The sequence below is a fragment of the Hemibagrus wyckioides genome, linkage group LG05, assembly GCF_019097595.1.
Source record: "Hemibagrus wyckioides isolate EC202008001 linkage group LG05, SWU_Hwy_1.0, whole genome shotgun sequence".
Taxonomy (NCBI): domain Eukaryota; kingdom Metazoa; phylum Chordata; class Actinopteri; order Siluriformes; family Bagridae; genus Hemibagrus; species Hemibagrus wyckioides.
Genome location: NC_080714.1, coordinates 22,358,503 through 22,382,735, shown reverse-complemented (window position 1 = coordinate 22,382,735; position 24,233 = coordinate 22,358,503). Strand labels below are relative to the sequence as shown.

The following is a 24,233-nucleotide window of genomic DNA, read 5'->3' as shown; positions in this document are numbered from 1 at the left end:
ACAACACTTTAGTTTGACTAATTAGTTTCACTCAAAAAGTGCTTTAATTTACTTTTTATTTTATTTTTTTGTAGGTTTTTAGTACATAATAATAATAATAATAATAATAATAATAATAATAATAATAAATCAAAGAAGAGTATGATTTTTGTTGTTTTTATTATTATTATTATTATTATTATTATTATTATTATTATTATTATTATTATTATTATTATACATTTATGTATCACAAAGGGACTTCAATTACACTGATGAATAGAGCTGATTTAATATAAAACAATCATTTAATTAATGGCTTTATTGTTTAAAGCAAAAAATAATTAAAATTTGATTATTAACATGAGTGTCAAACAACCTAAAAAAAAAAGCAGATGTGGATACAGGTATCAGTCCAACTTGGTGAAAGCTGCTGGCTGCATGTTTGACAGCAATTATTCAAGTTCTCTTTCAGGAAAAAAATAAATATAGCCCTTGTAAAAGTTCCCTATAAGAGAGGGCTCTAGGAAGAATTTTAGCCATCGAAGAACTCTTAACTATCTGCAGAATACTCGAAAAACAATTTTTCTAACAGGAAGGCATGATGTAGTGTCGAGCAAATCTTTTCTTTTACACCCAAAACCAAGGTTCTTACAAGGTACAAATATTCTTGAAATCTCACTAACACAAGGTCCTTTGCATCCTTTCAGACATGAGTACCTTAATACAAGTCAGTCATATGATTGGGAGTACAAACATCTGTTCATGGCACCGTAAACTCTGACTGGAAATCTGTTTGAAATTACAGTCAGAATAGAAAGTTGTGCTGGTCTGCACTCAGCTTTACTTTGACTATAATCATATGTAATAGGATATGGATGGCAAAAACCAATCCTAGATCCACACTCCTATTTTAAGATGCATTACATTACATTTATGGCATTTGGAAGACGCCCTTATACAGAACGACTTATATTTATCTCATTTACACAACGGAGCAGTTAATGGCTAAAAGCCTTGCTCGAGGGTCCAACAGCGGCAGCCTGGTGGTCCTGGGATTCAAACTCACACCCTTCCAATAAGTGGTCCAATGCCTTAACCACTTCTACTTCCATATGCCTTTATTTCATCAGCCATCTCTTGTCTCCACTAAAGAGAGAAACTGTTTCTTTAAAATTTCTCCATCCAGATGCCGACCTGAAATCAAGAGAATGTGTGTTATGACTGCTTAAAGAATGACCAATTATACTGCAACATGAAAACGGACACTGTGAATCTCTATTTATAGATATAGGTTACAATTACTGTGAAAATATGGCCTAGGACTAGGCTCAATCCAAAAACCAGGAAATGGTAGACTTCTCACCGATGAAGACCAGTCGATTGATCTTGGGCTCTCCATCTGTCCAGGCCTCAGGTGTTTCATCCAGCTCGTAAAGCTCATGAACACCCTGCAGCATTACCTTCTTCTGCTTACCATGCAGGGAAAAGATGCCCTGTGCAGAACAACACACATCAGTGGAAAAAAATGTATTGCATTTTTATATGAAGATCTTTACCTTTCATGCTAAAAATCATGGAAAGATTGTACCACTAGTTTACCAACACTGATGATTATTATAATATCAGATTCACCACTAATTAGCTTTTTGAAAAATTGACAATTTAAAAAATTAACATTTCCGGTTGGTTGTGTGAGAAAATAAAATTTATGATATTAGCTGCATAAAGAAATTTGAGGTTTGGGAGTAGATATTATAATAGTAATATACATTTTATGTATAAATTATTTTCTAATAACAGAAGAGTTACACAGGACTTTTTTTCCCAGGTAATTTTTTTTTGTGTTTATGGAACATGCATTTTACTTTCAGTTCAGTCTGTTTGAGAAAACATCATTTTAATTCCCATTTCTTAGACTCTCCCTTAAAAATTGGTCAATCAGTAAAGGTGCATGTTATATTTTGGTGTAATAAATCTTTTTACAAGTAAAGCTCAAACAAGCAGTTGAGAGTTAAATAAATAGTAATTCCTGAAGAGCTTGTTTAAGCCCAGTGGGTTTACAGCTGCTCATTTTTATTGCATATTTCACACTTTCCCATAGCTACAAGTCCAGAAGGTAAACATAAAACAGACAGAACTGTTTAAATAAGCATGAAAAGTAAATAATGCAGCCAGAAAATGCTCAACATACATGGGTTTTAAGGCCATTCTGCATTTAGCTGGGCAGCAGAAGAGTTGGAGCTTTTATTGAAACAACTTCAAACTGCTGTTCTTTGCATCACTAGAAATATACACCCATTGTCACAGCTGCTTTTAAAGCATATAAGATTATTTTAAGCTCACCTTTAAGCGAATGACATTCATAGGCAGTCCTGCTTTGTTCTTAACCGTCTTTTCCCATAAAAGGTCCTACAACACAAAAAACACAAACAGTATATACACTGCTAATATACATGCCCTAACTGAGGTATTTTATTAACAATTATTGATACCTGAATAAACACATTTAAATGGTCCTCAGAGACACTTCCAGGTACTTCAAATGTAACTGTTAATATCTCCTGTAAATTACAGGAACAAATAAAATAACATGTTTACAACAAATCTTTAAATAAATATTATATACAAACTGTTAAACCCTAACTGTGTGAAGAACAATAACAAAGCATGGTCAGAAATAGTATTAATAGGATTTCTGTATGGCACCACAAACACAGTTAATGTCTTATCACCAAATGTGTTAAAAAGGTTAATTTCCTCAAGAAGCTAGTATCAGTTTTTGCACACGGTCTTGGTCAACTCGTCTTTCTTCCCCCCCCCCCCCCCCCCCCCAAACTCGTGAACTTCCCCGGGGCATTACAAGACCACTTCGCAGATATTTAAACCATTGTTTGACAGTGTCGAGGTAACACACTTCCTTTTTTCCTCTGGAATAACAACAGAAAACAGGGCTCTCGTTTACATGAAAAGAGCAATGGGGCTCGTCTCGGTGAGAGGAGGGGTGGGGGTAGGGGGACGCATGCGGGAAAAGATCGAGGGCCAATACTAAAACTAAACCAATCGCTCCCCCAAAGCACAGACACCACTCCTTACAATGAAAATAGGAAGGAAATATAAGCAAATTGAGCCCTTGATTTAATCATGTGAGCTAAAGCAGCCAGAGTTAAGACCTAATTGGAGATGTAAAAAGGTTCAGATATTTTATGTCAGTGGCTTTGAAGTAGAGGAAGTCCAGGGGCTGGGTATTGTTGTATCGTGTAATTTGTAGTAATGTGATAAATGTTATGTTAACCACTTCAATTCCCAGAAGCAGTGGGTGCTTCAGAATTCAAGATTCAAAGATGTGTCATTAAAAGTATAAAGTTTTACTTTACTTTTTAAAAACTACACACTTTTACTATTAAAATGCATTAATGAAACAATTCACTGCAGTTACTAAGTAATATTAATTAAGATCAATTACTGAAAAACAGACAAAATGGTATTATCTGCACTAAAATGCAGTCAAGGTGTGGAGAGATTGTGCACTGGTGTCTGTGTAACCACATGACAAACTGTTATTGATATATAAACAATATATAAAAAATATATTTTCTGAAACATTCTCAGTAAGGCCTATCTTAAATTCTTCCAAAAAGCTTATCTCAATTCCTGGTAAATTTTCAACAGTTTTAGACACTTGTTTTTGTCACGGCAGTAATCATGCTAAATTATATTTTTAACTACTTATTATTTCTACAAATCTGATTGGTGCAGATCATCAACAAACAGACTCATGTTAAAACCTCCCCAGTGGAAATAGATGATGAAGGGATTTTACATATATGAGATGGGCAACCTCCAGGGAAATTGGGGCATGATTAAATACACTACAGTGTTTTACTTGGAAGTGAAATGAAATTAAAGTTTATATTTCACTCAACATTTCTAAAGTAAACTTCACAAGAAATTAATTCAGGATAATTGTCACATTTTTCTACTAAATTGACCCAAGTGTATGATAAGAGTAACATTATATTATATTATATGATATGATATGATATATGATATGTACCTCACTGCTTAAATGTTTATGTGCTGAAAACCAACTGTATTCTTAATAACAATTTTCACAAAGCATTACATCGTTATTCACAACTAATGATCACCTTGTCTAGATGTGCATGTGTTGTTTTCATTAGCTGTAGTTTCTCCGCCAGTCTGAAAAACATACAATGCAAAGATCGCAGTGTCATTTGAATATAAAACAACTCCACAGACTGCTTAAACATCAAAGTGCCTTCTTACAGATATACAGTCTCAGAGAAATCCCTACAAAGAGCTGGATTTAGTTGCCCTCGGTCTTAACCCGAATCTACATGCTGATGAGAGAAAAGGAGTTTTTGTGGGCAGAATGTGAGAGACTAAGAAAGATGGAGAGAAGTCCATGACCCCTAAGGGAGGGTAAACGTTACCCTCTGGATTACTCTCTCCGCTGGGAGTACCACACAGGCGGAACAGAGGGGGGTCGCCCCAGCACAGGGGGCAAATGGGGCGCGCTAAAAGGCTGAAAGGGTGGCTGTATGGACACGCGTCGGTAGAGCTTCAATGTGGTGGAGGCTTTAATCCTCTGCAGCTGGCCTCTCCCATTCACATTAACACTGTTTCACTCTGCTCACCGCTTACTAACTGTCTTGTGTTGTAACTCGGGTCATCTTTGTAGGGATAAATGAGTAATCTGTCTTTTGCGCCCAGTGTTCATTATTGTTTTCAATAATTTGAGCTAATCTACTTTATCTACATGTTAATGTTTGAGCTGGTCTGATCATCTTCTACTGTCTGATCAATCCCTCTGTGGCTTTTGTAATAGTACATGCAATTTATGAACTATGACTAAGTGCTTTGGTAAAGAAATCTGGTCATTTTCTAGGACTTTTCAGCGGCTGAATCCTTGTATTACAGACTTAATATGAAGCTTAAGTTAAAACAGATATTTAAGTCAAAGAAAATCCTGACTGAAAGGCTCTCATTTTAACATTTTGGTTAAATGAATTGACCTCATTAAGAAAACCTTTCTTTATTATTAATGCATTTTGTTGTCACCACAGGGAGCTATAAACATTTTTAGAAGGTAGAAAATTACTAGTAAGAAACATTCTGCAGTATACTAGTTAATGAAAAATGTCAATTTCTAAAACATGTAAGATTAAGTAAGATTACCCAATGTTATAAGAGGGTTTCACTTATTATTTGGCCCTGTGGTTATATCAGAAACATATGTGACCCAAGTTCAAGTACCAATTTTTTTGTATCAAAGCAAATTCTTTTATTAACAGTAAATATGATATTCAAGCAACATAGTATTTATCCATTTCAAATTACAGGACTAGGTCCAATCCACAACATTAAAATCTAGCTAGACTAATTATTTCATAGTTCTCTCTCTGTATTTTATTAAGAGCAAACAGAAACAGAAAAATGGGTTGGCCTTCAGTATCCATAGACCCTTGATTTTTGTGTAAAAGGTCTATATATATACATCCACCTAAAATATTATTATTATTATTATTATTAATGTCGCAATAATTGGATACCTTTACAGTAACTAGTAAGCAGAAATGAAAGAAGAATGTGCTGCGATTTTTTACTCATTGATAATGGAATAGAAAGAAAGAAGTAAGAAAAGAAAGAAAGAAAGAAAAACAACATAATGTGGAAACTATTTATAAATAACTACTTATAATGACCATTATGACGGTCTATAGCTTTTATTCCATAGGTAAGTCCCATTTTCTCAATTATATTTATACATGCATACATACATGCAATTTTGGCTGGATTAGAATTTTATCATTATTTCTATTCTTATATTTTCAATAAATTGTATATTATTAGTTTGCATTAATATTTCAAAAACATTTAAGCCCTTAGGAGAGAACCTCCACGTAACAATAAGTAGTGTAAACAAATTTCTAACTAATATAAAAAGGATAGCAGCTTGGGCTTACTTTATTAGATTATTTCACCCATCCTGCATTGCTTTTGCACTGCCTTGACACCACTTGCTATATGCTATATAGATCGATCGATTGATCTAATCAAACCAGCTGCAAGCGACATGCAGTGTCACAGAGGCCAAATATGTCCTAAATTTTATTTTCTGCCAATAAAACCACTTACTGAATATTTTTTACTTGGAAGAACAAAAAACATTTAAGTAACACAAATAAAATGTTTTTACCAATGAAACGTCACCTTTATAGAACAATCATCTTACCTCATGCTATCTTTGGTATCAAAAGAATGCAGATCCAACACCTGAGACAAGTCGACCCTACAAGGAGAAAAGCCATCATAAATGTGAAGGCAATTAAAAGGTAAACTTTAGTAAACCGCGTTCCCGGCTGTGACACTGCAGAAATTGCCTGTGCAGACAGGAACAGCTAAGACTAACAACTAAAGGTGCTTGTGTAATGTCATGCTTGATATATTTTTGTTACCACAACAGGGCTGGGCAGATTGTTTGAGTGTGTCATTTAACACAACCGGCAAAAATTCTAATTTCACGCCTTCATAATGTGTGCGAGAGTGGCATTTTTTGCACAAACTCACCTGGACCTTTGTGTTTCCAGGATCCTGACGAGGCCATTAATAGACCTATAATGCAGCGAGCAACAGGGCCTTGTGAGTATGACTTTATATAGAGGTTTCAACATTCAACAGTGAACGTTTAGCAAAATGAAAAACAGCTGAACGTTGGGGTTTCACATAATCCGGTCAAACATACTGTAAAGTACAGCTGTGGTTTCGTACCTGATCGTGTCTCGAAGCTGATCGAGCTCAGCCTCGTTCACTAAATCGGTTTTATTAACAATGGTCATATCAGCGAGGGCTATCTGCCTGAAAAAAGAGAGAAAGAAGTACAAAAATCATTGGCAGTGTTGCTTTCTCTTGTGTGAGTGCGTGTGAGAAAAAGAGAGCAAAGCAAGCAATGCACAAAAGACCAAAGCCATCGTATAGCTCTTCACACTCTTTATTACCGTCTACAAATACCCTACTCACTAATATATGCAAAAGACTGTGTGTGTGTGTTTGTCTAGAAGCATAAACACACACTCTTTGTTGTTTTGTGTCGGCCCCCGGTCTTTGTTGTCTTACAGTGTGTGGGTGGTATGCTCAAAAGGCCCCACCATTTTGTGTGGTAGGAAAACACAAACAGAGAACACAGGCAGAGACGACGGCCGCGGACACTTGTGAGCATTCCAGCATGCTCAAGTCATCTCCAGCATGTCTCAGTAACAGCAGCTGAGTAGAGAGAGAGACAGCCTTGGATTGTGACTGGACTCTTCTGCTATCATCAGGAGCATCCAGCCATATGGTGGATTAAAGAGAAATACTGTCTAGCATTTGCACCACTTTAAAGGTAATAGTGTTAAAGGTAGTAGTAGATCAGTGGATACGATTCTGAAATACTGAACAGAAGGTTGTAAGTTAAATCCCAGCTCTGTTACTGGTGGACCCTTGAGCAAGGCCCTTAACTGCTCGGTTGAATAAATGACATAACTGTAAACTACTCTAGAGGGTGTCTATCAAATATATAATCAATTATATATAGAATTAAAGTATTCTATCCTTTCTGTCATCCTTGCTTTTCTCTAAAACACCCCTCAGATTGCACTGATGTTATGAAAGATAGTGTCATGACGCATCTTCTAAGATATCAGACTAGCAGGGTGGACTAGATAAAGCAACTATAATTTCCCAAATTACCAACAACTTGATTCACGGCATCCAAAGCACTCAAACAAGTAATAGTACAGTTTTGCTCAGGTAGACGAGATTTTATATCTATTTTTTATCTGTTTATAGTTACATTTAACATTGTGGAACGTCCACGAAATAAATCATTATCTAACTTTATTTGTTTTCAAATTATAGCATCCACTATACTGTAAAAGTCCATGTGAATGAGATGCTGCTATAATAATGATAAAGGGAACTTCTTAAATTTGTAACTGATCAAAACTTATACTGAATTGAATTTTACTGTGTATGGGTTGAAATTTAACGTGTAAAAAACGAACAAGCTTTTTTGTACTATGCCTTGTACTATACTTCTTCTTGCTTTTCTTCCTCCCACCTTTCCTTCTAAAGTGAAAAGTCAACATTATTACACGAGTCTAATCAAGGAAGTGTTCATTTACCTTACAGCTTCATTTATCAAGTCTCCTTGTTTCTCTTCAGTCAGATGCTACAAAACAAAAAACAAACAGGAAATAGAACACTTAGTTGAGATAATGTATACAGGCTTTGTGGTAAATTTGATTAATTGGGTTGGTGAACTGGTTGAAGGCCACAGCACATCGATTTTATACTCATTAAACCGTTCAGTGAGCACTTGTGTAACATGGATGTGGTGATTATCATCCTGGAAGATCGTGGCCTCATAAACAGAGGATTGTATGGATTTGCAGTGATTCTTCCCTATAAGGATAAACATGAACCCAAACCATGCTAGCATCATAAATAAATAATAATAAATAAATAAATAAGTCTCCAAAGCATAACAGAGCCATGGGTTTTCCCATTAATATGTCATCTGTATTAATCCGATAAAAACTGTGTTTTAATCTGTTTAAAGAACAAATTATCCGAGTTTGTCCAACAACTCTAATGTTCTCATCTATAACATATCAGTATATCAATTAACAAAAACTCTAACAAAATTTGGTAATCATCACAAGAAGGGAAGTGACAGCTCTGAATTGAAAAGGAAATGATGCAAACTCAATGCAGAGGTTCAATTCTCAAACTGTTATAACTTCCAAATAGTTTGCTTATTCAAAAGATAATCTGTTTTTGACAGGGCATCTGGTAGGCTGTGAGATTTTTCACTGGCCATGTTAAATCTGTAATAACACTGACCCCAGAGACCAGGCCTCTGTCATCTATGAGAGCCATCACACTTGTCCACACTAACCCCAGACCCTGACAATCATTTTCACTGACAGCCAAGAAATAAAAGCTGAGCATGTCCAGGCCAGTAAGCTGTGAGGAGAGCAGGGCTAAAATCAACTCTCATTACAGCTCCATTTCACCACACACACATACACCAGCACATCTGATGAACACATCAGGTCTTGGCGTGGGAGTGGGCACAAAGGTGACAAGCCCATTAGAATGATCTGCTCTGATTCCCACAATTCCTTTAGTTTCTATCATCCCCTCCCTCTCCTGAGCTCCCCAGAGGGGACGGATGGGCCGAGGTGCCGGCAGGAGCGTAAACGGGGACGACCTGCTGGCTCTGACACCCTTCAAATGGCGGCCTATTATCCAGGTGTCACTAGCACTGTCCTTCTCCCATGCTCGGCGGAGGAAGCGACGTGTGGGGAAGGGCGCAAGAGAATGGACACTTCGACAAGTCCGAAACAAAGAGAGACGATATGAAAAAAAGTACTGTGTCTGAGCCTCATTCAGACCATCTCATAGAACTGCTTTCTAGATTTAAATAGAATATCTTTATTGTCACTGCATAAAGATAACAAAACTGGCTTTGTGACTTGCTTACTAGATGCTATAGAATGTAAGAAATAATAAATAAAGCATACAATAGAAAAAGAATATATATCCTATGTGTGCAATCAAACAATGGCTTCCTCCCAGAACCAAAAGACAGGAAACAATATGGCTCCTAAATGATCTTTCAATGGAATTATTGAGTATTTGCACCATACCTTATAGACGACTATACATTTTAGACAAATATTCAACTGCTTCACTCACCTGCATTCCGTATTTGGCATCAATAACTGTAATAATGCCTGAAACGACAAAATAAAACCTCTGCAAAATAAAACAACCATGAACGTATGCTTTTATATATTCACTGGCATTAAATAGAGACATTTCTAACAGTAATTTGTACAGTGTATTTTCTGCTACACTACTAAATATCTGTACAAAACATTATACAGTGAAGTGGGATTTGAAGTAAGCATTGATGAAACTTTTAAAATATACATGTGCCCCAAAAAAGTGTAACAGAGCACATTAGAGTGATGATTGGAAAAAATGGACTAAAATTAAAGGTCAGCGACATCCTCCCTTTTATAGATCACCATAACGTTAAAGAGCCTCACAGTGTACGCCATATATTGTAAATATTTTGGTTTGCATACTGATAATATTAAAGAAAATCTAGAAGAGAAGTGGTGATAGAGAGAGACAGGAAGAAAACATATCCATGTGACATCTTACCATCCAGATAAAGATCACTTCCTAGTTCAGCATCAACCCAGAACATCGAGGCAACTGCTCCTAAAGTGGAAAAAAAACATCAATAAAAACACCAGCTACACGAATTACAATGATTTGTTTTATTTCTCCCACAATTTCTAAAAGAAAACACAAGAAAACACAGAAAAACTTTGGAATACTGGGATATCACTGCATGGGCTGTAACTAAACCAAAAGCATTGCTTAGTAATGTATTATTGATGTTAACAGCTTAAACAAGTTCCTATGTGCTTTAAAATGCATTAACAAATTTCACGGGTGGTTTGAGGATTTTTTTTCACTACAGGATCTGTTTTGTTTGTTTCCATGCTTTTCAACTTTCCTGGTTTGAGAGATTTCACAGATTCATGCAACAGAGTTGGCCAATCTTGTTCACATAATGGACTTTTGTCCAGCCGTCAGGGTAGAATAAGAAAGCACTGTAAATATTTGATAGGCTGGTAATGAAAGTGTTGTTCTTAAAAGACATTGGATGCATAACCCATTCAGGCTACCACCACATTGTTGGTGAGGGGAAGATATCAATCCCATGAGACCCCGAAGAGTGACAAGGCTGTCTCAGCCAATGACAAGCCAGAGTTATGAGAAAAGCCCGGGTCTGAGCACGCTCTGTCAGCTCCATGTGTTGCTTTGTCTGTCAGACTCAGCCAGGCGATGGTCTGTCCTAACACCTGTCAATCATTTGTGGCATCTGTGTGGCAGAGGTGATACCCCACATGACTTTCCTATTGAATTCTATTTTGTCAAAGCACTATCTGACTGATGAGTTTCCCTTCTGATGATTTGTTGACGATGGACACTCTGAGCCCCAAATGTTGCCTGCTCTTGCTGTAATGCACTTGAATGCATCATTCAATTTTTTATTTAAAAACTGATCACTTAAAAATAACACATTTATAAAGGTAGTAGCAGCATATGCCAGTCTCTCCAGGTTTTTTGTGATTTTTATGGCAGCCAAAAATTTGCAATCTGGGTTTATTTTTGAAATATTGTACGCTCTATAACTGAACATCTTGCTGTTTGTTTGGTTTTGCATTCATGTCTGTGATCACAAAATCCGGGAGGCACTGATATGTTAGTGGTAACAGGTTTCTGATGAGCAGAAGGTTGTGAATTAATATCACACAGGATTGGCAATGAGCAAAGGATAACCCTTTGCACAAAACCCCTCTAACTGTGGGATAGTCAACTGGTCGTCAAAGTATTTTCCTAGACCGAAAATTGGACAATAGTGTAGCACACAACGTCTGTAGGTATGATGCTGTGCTTTTTGCTTGAGTGAAAGTGAATATATTATATATATTAGGCAGCAAGTGAATATTTTGTCCTCAGAGTTTGACAAGGGCCAAATTGTGATGGCTAGACAACTGGATCAGAGCATCTCAAAAACTGCAGCTCTTGTGGGGTGTTCCCGGTCTGCAGTGGTCAGTACCTATCAAAAGTGGTCCAAGGAAGGAACAGTGGTGAACCGGTGACAGGGTCGTGGATGGCCAAGGCTCAATGATGCACGTGGGGAGCGAAGGCTGGCCTATGTGATCCTATCCAACAGACAAGCTACTGTTGCTCAAATTGCTGTAGAAGTTAATGCTGGTTCTGATAGAAGGGTGTCAGAATACACAGTGCATGATGGGTCAGGGCTGTTTTGCCAGCAAAAGTGGGACCAACACAATATTAGGCAGGTGGTCATAATGTTATGCCTGGTCAGTGTATATATATATATATATATATATATATATATATATATATATATATATATATATATAAAAGCAACCCAAACATACATACAGAACCACAGACTAAAAAAAAGGAAAAGAAAGAGTAGAGGGAAAAAAACCCCAAAGTGGATGAATCACCTGGATCTGCCAGACCAGTCGTCTCAAGAAGAATGTAGTCAAACTTCCCTTTCTTTTCCATCAGATTTTCAATCGCTTTTAGGCCATTATCCCTGGACACAGAATGAATGCAAATTAAAAACAATGCAAAGAAAACATACACTAAACCGCAGTTTATTTTATCCACCTAGCTTGTAGCTAGACTTATTGAACACTTTATCAGACACACATGTCCAAGTCCTAAACTTACTTACTAAATCCCATCTAATGCTAACCACAATTTATCAACCCTCATTGATCATTATAAAGAGACCGCCAATGACAAGATGAGTTTCCCATAGGGATTTGAGAAAAGCAGAGTCATACTTCACCGAGCAGCACAGACAGCCATTCCTGAGTTCCAGCCACTCTTCGTACAGCTCTCCTGCCTGACTCACTGCCAGGGACTTCTCCAAAGCACTGCCTGCACATCACACACACACACACACACACACACACACACACATAGAACAACAGAAACTATTCTGCATAATATCAGGATCATCACATCACACGTTTCAGAATATGGCTTCAAGTGCTTCATTGACATCATTTGGATTTGTTCTGTGGATCTCGACCAAGCCGACAGACCTCACAAAGACACAGAGTATAATTTATCAATGTGAAATAATTGAAAACGGCTGATGGACTAATGTTTTTCACACTCGCAATAACCATCAAACTGCACAAAGTGTGGAAATGTGTTGGATGAGATCAAATCAAGTTTTACATTACTAAGGGGTATAAATACTTTTAAAAATCCTCTTTTCTTTCTTTCTTTTCTTTTTTTTAAGCAAACTTATCAAATGCATTGACCTTCTCCTTCTTTCAGTCTAAGAAAAGGAAATATAACAATGGTTCACGTGATCTGAATAGATACTGAAGGCTTGTAGACAGTGAAACGTTTACTATACATGTAACTTTATACTGCATACTAAGGTAAAGGCATGAAATATGATAGGTTTACAGCAAACATTAACAACTCACTGCTCTTCACAATGATAAAAACATGTATTTACGCTAAAAAGACTTAAATTAAACTAACACTAACCTATCTGAGGATGGCCATTCATATCTGTATTTAAAAGACATGCATACTTTGCTGCCTACTCACACTAAGCCACGCCCAAAAACACAATAACATGCAGTATACAACACATCAAGAACAATTTTCAAGTACCCCAAAAATACCAGGATGACATACTATTCCAGAGCTCTATTTTAGCATTATGACATATTTTACAATTCATTTCACAAAAACTAACAAAAAAAAATGATTCCATTTTAAACAATTAGTGTGTACCGTTTAAGCGTTAGGACGCTGAAGAGAGAGATCAATACTAACGCTGTAAGATTGGACTTTGCTGCCCCCTTCAGGACAAAGCGTTAAGAGCAATTCAGAAAACATCTTTGGATATTTATGATGACATTCATCGAATAATACTGAAAACAATCAAGGCAAAATAAAAAAAAACTTAATGAAATAAAATACACAATGTTCTCAAATTTGTTCAGGGTGTGGATTTACGTCTTAGTCTTAGATTTATGAATTAAATGCTGAAAACGTGCTGTGCTTGAATGGAACAAATTATAATCTGCAGTGTACCGATAGAAGAATTAACCGGCTTAAAGGCTGTTCACACTGACAACACTTATACCTAAAGTGCTTTCCTAATGACATAAAGCACTTTATAAATTTACAGCAAAGTCATCAGCAGTGACAGCAAATGCCTGCCCCATGTTTTCAATCATTGAGACAATTCTTGTTGTCTTCTGGCTGCAACCTGTTCAGTGTCATCACCCGATCAGCATATTTGACTTTGGCACAGGTTTTACACCAGATGCCCTTTTTTGACACAACCCTCCCGTTTTATCGGGGCACTAAATCGAACCCCAGCGGCAGTGCAGTGAGAAGGCAGGATCCTGCCACTGGACCACCCAGGACACAAATGCTGAGACACTAATATCTAAAATTACAGCTCTGTAGTATACAGAAGTTTATTCATTTAATTTATTTCCAAAAAAGATATTTTTTCAATACATTATTTTAACCACCCTTAAAAGACTGGATAATGGATACTAATTAATTTAATTCCATGCAGGACCATGGGTTTATTATATTATAAGCACATGAATTTCACTACAGATTTAAATGCAGGGTCATTGTGTCATCTAAGATGAGCTTTATAATTAGTTTTTGTCCCTTTGCACCAGATAGTAGAATGCTTTTTTGTTTTTCAAATCCCCACACAGTTATTTTAAATGGGGAGAAAATTGTTCTAGCAATATAAAGGTTTCTATCTTCATTATACTAAATCTTTCTCATGTCACTACGGAAACATGTATGCTGTATTTTTACATTATTCCACTCAGAGTGAATTTAAATATGGCATGGATTACTCTCCCCATTCATTAGCCTTTCTCATGCAGAATCTCACACAGTCATGTTGTATTCATGTTTGTTTACTTGCCTTCACCAAACTCATTGAGAATGACGGCTATTCTTTTGTTATGCTGCTCAGTCAGTATGTAATTCAAGAGAGTTGTCTTCCCAGCACCTGGAAAAGACATGTCAGGGGAAAAGCAAGAATATTTATCAGTTTGAGGAATGATTACAAATTTTTCTAGAATGTAAGAAACAATGCACTTTATATTAAAGTACTACAGATTTTTCTCAGAAAGTGAACATTTTCTGGTTATTCTCCTTTATATGACATTTATAACGTTATAAATCCTAACTCCATTTCAAATGTAGGCGATGACAATAATGCTATTTGTAGTGAATCGTGTTCCAGCCCTGATATGAAAATGAACAAAGCCATATAGCACCTGTACACAAACAGAAGCAAGACTTTATGCACCATGTGAGCTTTCAGTGATGCATTCTCATAAAGTTCATGCTTCACTGAAAATCTTTTCAAAATTCAAATATCTCTTTTAAAGTCACAAAGTGAGACATTAAAGATATATTTAACTATATGGCCAGACTTTTTTGGACACTTGACCATCACACCCATGTGTGGTTCTTTCACAAACTGTCACCACAAATTTGGAACCACACAATGGTATAGAATCTCTCTGTATGCTTTTTATAGCATTATAATTTCGCTTCATTGTAACTAAGTGGCCCAGACGTGTTCCAGCAAGACTATGAACAAAGCGAGCTGCACGATCACATGGTTTGCCAAGGCTGGAGTGGAAGAATTCGAGTGGTCTGCACAGAGCCCTGACCTCAACTACACTGAACACCTTTTGTGATGAACTAGAACGATGACAGCACCTCAGACCGTCTCGCCTAACATTGGTGCCTGATCTTCTTAATACTCCTGGGGCTGAATAAGCAAATCAATACGGCCATGCTCCAAAATCTAACAAGAAAACCTTCTCAGAACAGTAGAGGTTATTATAACAGCAATTGGGGGCTATATCTGTAACAGGATGTAAGCATGCACATAAGGATATGATGGGTGGATGTTCATATGCTTTTGTCCATATAGTGTGGGTTTATTAAACCAACATTAAATAATGTCCTCAAAGCAAAGTTTGATTTGTTAAGCAGCTTAATCTTTTTAATTCACTACAGCCTCTGACTTCACTACAATAGAAAGTAAAACACACCCAAGTAACCAGTGATGATGGTGACAGGGATCTGAGCTGCAGGTGTCTTGCTCTTCTCCTCAATAGGAACCAGCTCAGGACAGTCATCCTCATCATCCATGAGAGCTTTCTAAAGCTGAATAAGGTAGAAATGAAATAAAGAGCACAGTGTTTTCACACAGCACACAACATATAACTGCTTTTCATAGCCGGTATTCGAGCCAGCGTTAGAAGCAGCAGTCAGGATTGTACACTTGTGCACCATACAGCGAAGTAGGTAGTCTACTAACTAAGTATCTAACTCGTAACTTACAATAAAATTAATGGCACGAAGCGAAGATGCAACTTACATTATAGTGTAGTTTCTATTATACTCGTCTCTTTAGTACAGTATGTTGTAAATAAACTCGTCTGCGCCGTGGAGGTGGTGTATCACGAATTACGGTCCCCACTGCTTCAGTAGCTGCTTAAAATGATGTTCCGGTTTTGTTTTGTCTTTGTAAGAAAATACGAAACATTGTGATTGATTAGATTTCAAATCCAAATTTAAGAGTTTTCTTGAAAATATACAAATCGACAGGGTTATTTATTTATTCATTCATTTTTGATTACTAAAAAAAAGTGATGTTGAACACTGCAGAGAGTGCTGTTATAGGAAAATAATCAGATCAAAGTTACTGGAAATCTGAAGAAGATGCTCTCCCAATAACATCACATTCCCAGGATGACAATACAACCATTTTCTTTAATAACACAACACAAAGACAACGCAACTATTTTCTTTAGTTCTTTTTATTTGAAGAATAATCAATACTTTTAATTTGAAGAATAAAAAAACATTTTAATACAGTATAAAAGTTGTAAATCATCTACAAAACATTAGTAAAAAAAAAAAAAAAAACTGCTCATGATTGTGTAAACAAGGGGTGTCCCTAGTCCTTATTGGGGTATAGATCAATTTCTAAAAATACATCAAAAACAAAACAAAACATCTTGGCCCCATGTTTAGTCACTGATATCTGATTTATGGAAGAAAGCAAATTTGCCAACACCCGTGATCTTCAAGAGTGTGCAATAATGTAAAACATGTGCATTTAAAACTAACTGTATGTTAGAAGTGTAAATATCAGTTTAACAGGCCTCATCAGTGTCTTAACCACTAATTAGCAACAGTGACAAAAAAACAAAACAGAATAAAGTGTGAAAGGGATCAAGCAGCATTTCCAATTTGTTCCATGGTGAACGGGCTTACATAGGAGTGGTGCAAACATGTAACATGAAGATACAAATACTTCATAAGATGCAACAGAATTCCACAGATGAATGCAGAATTAACAGAAAAAATACATTAATGGTAATAAGACTTACAAAAAAAGTTGTATGTAAATATTACCATGTTATTGTAACCAGAACAAAACGTCAGATTAATGCTTGTTTCAATACCCAAAATCAGAAGCACAGATATACAATTTGTGTTGCAAGAAAGCGCCCACACTGCAAGATTTAGTTTTCAACATTTGAAACATTCTCTGTGTTCTGCTAGCAGATTCACATTACATGCATTTGACATTGACATGCTGGACATAAACAGCATTTATTTGTTTAGTGTTTATTTGTGTTTATTTATTAGTGCATAGTGTAAGTGTATAGTGCATTATAACTAATTGCTCTTGGAGCAAAAGTTAAAAATGAGAAAACTGCACTTCATACCATAGCAACGCTTAAAAATTTTAGATAAGAAGTGCAAAGAAATACATTTCAACTATATTTTAGCAGTACTGAAGTGGGGGGAAATCATTTGCAAAATGAAACCCATAACTAGTAATAAATCCTAAATTCAACTGTAACGTTTTTAATAGAGTTCAAAAATAATGAATGAAATGAAGGTGAATTAAAGTATTTTCCTGAGTAGAGAACATATCTAAACAATAGGAATTAGGAGCACTAGGAGCCATCAAAACAATTCCAACACAACACAGCTCTAAAAAGTACATATCAGGATTCTGTTATTTTAAAAAACTGACAAAGAACCATTAAATCTATTATTTTTTTTATTTCATCGATCTATACTCAGGTCATGGGGAGCCTGTGCCTATCTCAGGCATTATCAGGCATCAAGGCAGGATACACCCTGGATGGAGTGCCAACCCATCACAGGGCACACACCCACTCTCATGCAATCACACACTATGAGCAATTTAGAGACTCCAATCAGCCTAGAAGCATGTTTATGGACTGTGGGAGGAAACTGGAGCACTCCGAGGAAACCCACCAAGCGAGACTTGAATCCAGGATGCTGGAGGTGTGAGGCGAACGTGCTAACCACTAAGCCACCGTGCCACCTGAATCCATTATTTAAAAAAAAAAAGAAGAATACAGTTCTGGGCAATTCTGCTTGTCCTAGAGCAGTTGTTGACCTATAAAGAGGGCACTAATCAGTATTTATGATTGGTATCCACTAATCAGGGAACCAATCATAAGTATTAAAAAAAAATCACCACTCTCTTTTTTGGGTTTCCAAACAATGTCTACCATGTCCTTTTGTAAACCTGGTGGTTTGGAAAGAAGCAGAAAATCCTTCTTCATGTTTTCATTCACAACAACTGTTCCTTGTTATCTAATTGGACAGCTGGTGATTCGTTTCCTGAATTTCTTTCTTTCATTAAGCATTCTTGATGATACAGTAGAGGCAGCTCTTACAGTTAACTGGATGTTGATGATGTTGAAGTACACACTAAGATGTGAGAACCGGTTTCCTCTACGGAGCTCTGTATGCCCAAAAAGAAAAAACATCATTAAGAGATCTACAAAGACAGTTGATTCATATGACTGGAACATTTAACAAGAACAATAAGGACTACAACTTAAAGTGGAGAGTAAAGATGGGCCTACATCAGCACAGATCTGTTATAATAAACAAAGAGAATGTCAGTCTGGTTTCCATAATTTCACTCTACAGCAAAATTTACCAGCTTTAATTATTCAGTCATTACTGAGCTAATTAAACTGTGATACAAACATAAAATCACTAAAAACAGCACTGCTGTGACCTAAAATAACATTTAACGTGACTACTGCGTTGGCTGTCGCATATATTATGATGGAATTAAAATAAATATAAAAGTAAAAGGCAAACAAAAAAAGAAGCATGTTACAAATTGCGGATATTAGATTCATCAAGGCAGTTGTTTGGAAATGTGGAGTTATTTCTGTTTGCAGTCAATTAAAAGTTCAAAAAAAGTGTCTGAGAATCACTTACCCACTTACTTGCTTCTGTAACGTTCTGATTTCTCTAAAATAAAACAAAAAAAGTGTCAAGTATTAATATAAAACAAGCACTTGGGTAACAAGCACAATAGGTAGAATATTATAATAAATCAGTGTAACTGACCAGATGTCATGATTTCCACTTAACATAATGAATTGATGTGTTGTTCGAAACACAAAAAAACTGAACACAACTCACTGTTTGCTGGTTTTTGCTTCAAATATGAAACTATAAGTGACAGCAAAAGTGTAACTGTAACTGTAAGTAAAACTGCTATGAGTCCATATATCATATTCCAGTTTCTTGGTTTGCACTGAACATCTATAATGGAAGTGCCTTCTTGTTCCTCAATCTCATTTTTTACTGAACAGCTTAAAGAAAAGAAACATGAAAACGTTTACACAAAGAAAAACACTCTGAAAGGTAATGATTGTGGCATCTAAAGAAAAAATATTACAGCTTATATAAAAAAGAAATGACTTACTCAGTCCATTTAGAGCATTTCACACCTTCAGGAGAGTAAAAGCCTGTGGGACAGGGCTCACAAACTGTATCTGAGGACTTTGTGCCTGTAAATATATACTGAAACATCAAAACCACTTCCTCCCTGAACACACTGCAAATTCACTACAGTGAAGCAAATGTTATTTTTAGAAAGAGAAAATTCACATCCATCCATCCGTCCATCGTCTATACCCGCTTATTCCTAATCAGGGTCACGGGGGTCTGCTGGAGCCTATCCCAGCACACATAGGGTGAAAGGCAAGGGTACACCCTGGACAGGTCGCCAGTCCATTGCCGGGCCACATATAGACAGACAACCACACACACTCATTTGGAAATCAATGTTTTTCAATCAGCATAAGCAAATGAATTATTTTATTGCCACAAGTTTGATATAACATTAGTCAGGACACTTGGTTTTCAGTGTGAGATGTTTTACACTGCGTTACACAGAATTTTAATGGTTAAAGATAAGTCTAAATTTTAGATACTTATGAACAAGCACTTGGGGCATCTCAAAGAACAGAAATGGACTTGATATCACCATTTAACTTTAAACATAGAACCATTTGTTTGGTGTTTTTGGAACTTTTGAATATATTGCCCTTAAAAAGTAATGTAAAAACAAAGACATTCTAGTCCTGTGTGTCTATTTTTTATATGAGCCATTAACCACCACTGTGAAGTGTAACATGACAGAAATTCAATGTTAAATATGGGCACAATAAAACATTTGAACAGTTCATTATTTGGCCTCTGGAACAATGTGGCTGAAATCTCTACTGAAATCTTCTGCCTTATAACTGCCTTGTTAAAGATGCAATGTTGTTTAGGAGATTTAAAATGCAATGGCCAAACCTCTTATTTCAGATATATTTCCAAGTTTCCATTACTTGACCAACACAGCTCCATAAACATGCCATTTTTAAGAGGGACTTAACGGTCTTGTTCAAAAGTACTGACTCAGAGTGGCACCTTTTTCAATGTGACAGTGATCAGAGAAAGGACTGATGCTTTAGTACCCACCTGGAGTTTTTATTTGTTCCCCCGGTTGGCATTGACTATGTTTTATTGCAAGAGAACAATCTCTTTTGTCATCTGAATAACGCAAGCAATAATATCCATCCAACACCCCACACACTGTATCCTTTATTGTTGTACACTCTTGTGAAATATAAAGTCCTAGAAGGAGAACATTAGATTAGAAAATCCTCAGATTAAAATGACTGAAACAAGAATTAAATATTTAAGACACATATTTACCATTTTCACAGATTTTACACTGAAAACAGCTGTGTAGCCCATTTGGTTCATTCATAAATGTTCCTTTAGAACAAGGTTTGCATGTTGTACTGTAATCACCATGACAGTCTTTCAGAACCACAGACCCTGCAGAACAGAGATAACATGAACTGATGAGAAACTGATGAGAGGACAGATACGTGAATGAATTCACCTCAAAAAGTCTTCATAAAATCATCTGCTTAAGATTTTTAAAGAGCTGCGAGCATGAGAAAACATATCAACAAAAACTGCCAGCTAAGCCAGATAAATCACTGAAGAAACAGAGATTTGAAACAGAATGGTTGCATTACAAAAGTATCACCATGTCCTACCTATAGCACACATAGGACAGCATTCTTCAGCTGCTGATAGATATTCACTTCGCCCGCATTTAGTTCCATATGTGAGGGCAGCACAGATACCTGTTTGGAGACAATGTTTTTTAAAGGCGTGCATATGCTTTATATGATAGTAAAAGTTAGAATACTGTTTTATTCTAATAATGTTTAACGTCTTTATTAATGAATGTTTAATAAAGTCCAGATACAAACATTATATATCGGTGGTAATATCAGATCATCAGTCAATCAGGACATGGCACGTTTACACTTGTCATCAAGTGGCTTGTATATCTGGATATCTGATCGGATCTCTCTTTCCTGAGCAATATTTAAATAAATCAAATCATCTACATCTACAGAGCCTCCTTGAGATGCCCCAAGTGCTTGTTCATAAGTATCTAAAATTTAGAGTTGTCTTTAACCATTAAAGTTCTGTGTAACGCAGTGTAAAACATCTCACACTGAAAACCAACAGTGTCCTGACAAATTTTATATCAAACTTGGGGAAATAAAATAATTCATTTGCTTATGCTGATTGAAAAACATTGATTTCCAAATGCCAGTGCACTGGTCAAAAGTGTTCTAAATACAAGTGAATTGTCTCTTTCTAAAAATAACATTTGCTTCACTGTAGTGAATTTTGCAGTGTGTTCAGGGAGGAAGTGGTTTTGATGTTTCGGTATATATTTACAGGCACAAACACCTCAGATACAGTTTGTGAGCCCTGTCCCTTAGGCTTTTACTCTCCTGAAGGTGTGAACTGCTCTAAATGGACTGAGTAAGGCATTTCTTTTTTTATATATACACTATATTGCCAAAAGTATTCGCTCACCCATCCAAATAATCAGAATCAGGTGTTCCAATCACTTCCATGGCCACAGGTGTATAACATCAAGCACCTAGGCATGCAGACTGTTTTTACAGACATTTGTGAAAGAATGGGTCGCTCTCAGGAGCTCAGTGAATTCCAGCGTGGAACTGTGATAGGATGCCACCTGTGCAACAAATCCAGTCGTGAAATTTCCTCGCTCCTAAATATTCCGCAGTCAACTGTCAGCTGTATTATAAGAACGTGGAAGTGTTTGGGAACGACAGCAACTCAGCCACGAAGTGGTAGGCCACGTAAACTGACGGAGCGGGGTCAGCGGATGCCGAGGCGCATAGTGCGAAGAGGTCGCCAACTTTCTGCAGAGTCAATCGCTACAGACCTCCAAACTTCATGTGGCCTTCAGATTAGCTCAAGAACAGTGCGCAGAGAGCTTCATGGAATGGGTTTCCATGGCCGAGCAGCTGCATCCAAGCCATACATCACCAAGTGCAATGCAAAGCGTCGGATGCAGTGGTGTAAAGCACGCCGCCACTGGACTCTAGAGCAGTGGAGACGCGTTCTCTGGAGTGACGAATCGCGCTTCTCCATCTGGCAATCTGATGGACGAGTCTGGGTTTGGCGGTTGCCAGGAGAACGGTACTTGTCTGACTGCATTGTGCCAAGTGTAAAGTTTGGTGGAGGGGGGATTATGGTGTGGGGTTGTTTTTCAGGAGCTGGGCTTGGCCCCTTAGTTCCAGTGAAAGGAACTCTGAATGCTTCAGCATACCAAGACATTTTGGACAATTCCATGCTCCCAACTTTGTGGGAACAGTTTGGAACTGGCCCCTTCCTCTTCCAACATGACTGTGCACCAGTGCACAAAGCAAGGTCCATAAAGACATGGATGACAGAGTCTGGTGTGGATGAACTTGACTGGCCTGCACAGAGTCCTGACCTCAACCCAATAGAACACCTTTGGGATGAATTAGAGTGGAGACTGAGAGCCAGGCCTTCTCGTCCAACATCAGTGTGTGACCTCACAAATGTGCTTCTGGAAGAATGGTCAAAAATTCCCATAAACACACTCCTAAACCTTGTGGACAGCCTTCCCAGAAGAGTTGAAGCTGTTATAGCTGCAAAGGGTGGACCGACGTCATATTGAACCCTATGGATTAGGAATGGGATGTCACTTAAGTTCATATGGGAGTCAAGGCAGGTGAGCGAATACTTTTGGCAATATAGTGTATATATGCTGCAATATTTTTCTTTAGATGCCACAGTCATCACCTTTCAGAGTGTTTTTCTTTGTGTAAACGTTTTCATGTTCAGTCAAAAATGAGATTGAGACCCAAGAAGGCACTTCCATTAAAGATGTTCAGTGCAAACCAAGAAACTGGATTATGAGAAATGGACTCATAGCAGCTTTACTTAGTTACAGTTCCACTTTTGCTGTCACGGTTACAACCTAAACACACGTTCCTATATTTCTACATGTGTTTCGGCACATATTAACATTTTAGGCTGTAATGAAATGCAAACTGGAGAACGACAGATTGGTGTGTGGATCATGTAGATAACACTTGTGACATTACTGTCCTTAACTAAACTTTATATAAACAATAGGCGCCATTTTGTGAGTCGAGACTAACAAATTTAAAACTGAAACTATATGTACTATAAACTTTTCTCGTCAGAACTTAACAGGTCTTTGGCGTTAAACTGAACGTTAGTACAATTTATTCGTTCGTATAATTATAAAGTAGAGAATTTACAATAAGTGATGTGAATAAAGAACAGATATAACGCGGACCGTAAGCAGGTCACACCCTTCTTACTTAATATGTATAAACATGTCAGAAATGCGGGTTTCATTATTCTCTCGAACCACAGAGTTGGAGCAGGGCAGTGAACCGTGTGGTCACAGACCGGACGGCGTCGTGTCTTCTAGCTGTTCTTCTCATTCTCCCTTTACTGTAGTCCTCCGTTTTTCCTCCTCCGTTTAAAAAAACAACAACATGAAAACGCAGAACCGCGGTCTGAAGCGCTGTCAAGAGCAAACCAACAGGTGGCGATATAATCTCGAACGTAAAGCCATGTTGCTGGCCAATCAGAAGCCTGAGACGGCGGGTTTTTAATGGGCGGGTTTTACGCTGTAGCTTTATTCAGTCGAATCTGGCAACCCTGTTCACAAGCCGAAAATCTCCGGCTGTCTGCACGATAACGATAACCGGAGTTTTTAAAAAACTTCACCCTGGCAGGAGTTTTCGAAAATGTTCGGTTTGACCTGATGCTGCGTTTCCGTG

General features: G+C 37.1%; 2 protein-coding genes across 3 annotated transcripts; both read right to left on the bottom strand.

Moving 5' to 3' along the window:
- Window positions 1–265: 265 nt before the first annotated feature.
- On the bottom strand, window positions 266–16,177 carry cbwd (COBW domain containing). Its single transcript, XM_058390532.1, has 16 exons — window positions 16,076–16,177; window positions 15,747–15,861; window positions 14,596–14,686; window positions 12,456–12,548; window positions 12,111–12,202; window positions 10,219–10,278; window positions 9,745–9,782; window positions 8,166–8,212; window positions 6,775–6,861; window positions 6,574–6,618; window positions 6,239–6,295; window positions 4,131–4,182; window positions 2,475–2,543; window positions 2,326–2,391; window positions 1,346–1,475; window positions 266–1,176 (listed from the first exon to the last, which is right to left on the bottom strand). Exons 2-16 carry the CDS (start codon window positions 15,844–15,846, stop codon window positions 1,109–1,111), a joined length of 1,095 nt encoding a protein of 364 aa, XP_058246515.1. The 5' UTR covers window positions 15,847–15,861; window positions 16,076–16,177; the 3' UTR covers window positions 266–1,108.
- A 383-nt stretch (window positions 16,178–16,560) lies between these two features.
- On the bottom strand, window positions 16,561–23,998 carry LOC131353017 (tumor necrosis factor receptor superfamily member 14-like). 2 transcript variants are annotated; one of them, XM_058389683.1, is made up of 8 exons: window positions 23,766–23,997; window positions 21,114–21,203; window positions 20,761–20,886; window positions 20,524–20,679; window positions 19,478–19,562; window positions 19,192–19,364; window positions 18,985–19,017; window positions 16,561–18,493 (listed from the first exon to the last, which is right to left on the bottom strand). In XM_058389683.1, the coding sequence occupies exons 1-7, from the start codon at window positions 23,800–23,802 to the stop codon at window positions 18,989–18,991; spliced, it is 696 nt and encodes a 231-aa protein (XP_058245666.1). In that variant the 5' UTR covers window positions 23,803–23,997; the 3' UTR covers window positions 16,561–18,493; window positions 18,985–18,988. The 2 variants fall into 2 exon arrangements, with proteins under 2 accessions (XP_058245666.1, XP_058245665.1); XM_058389682.1 differs by lacking the exons at window positions 16,561–18,493; window positions 18,985–19,017 and having other exon boundaries at window positions 19,129–19,364; window positions 23,766–23,998.
- Between the last annotated feature and the right edge of the window lie 235 nt (window positions 23,999–24,233).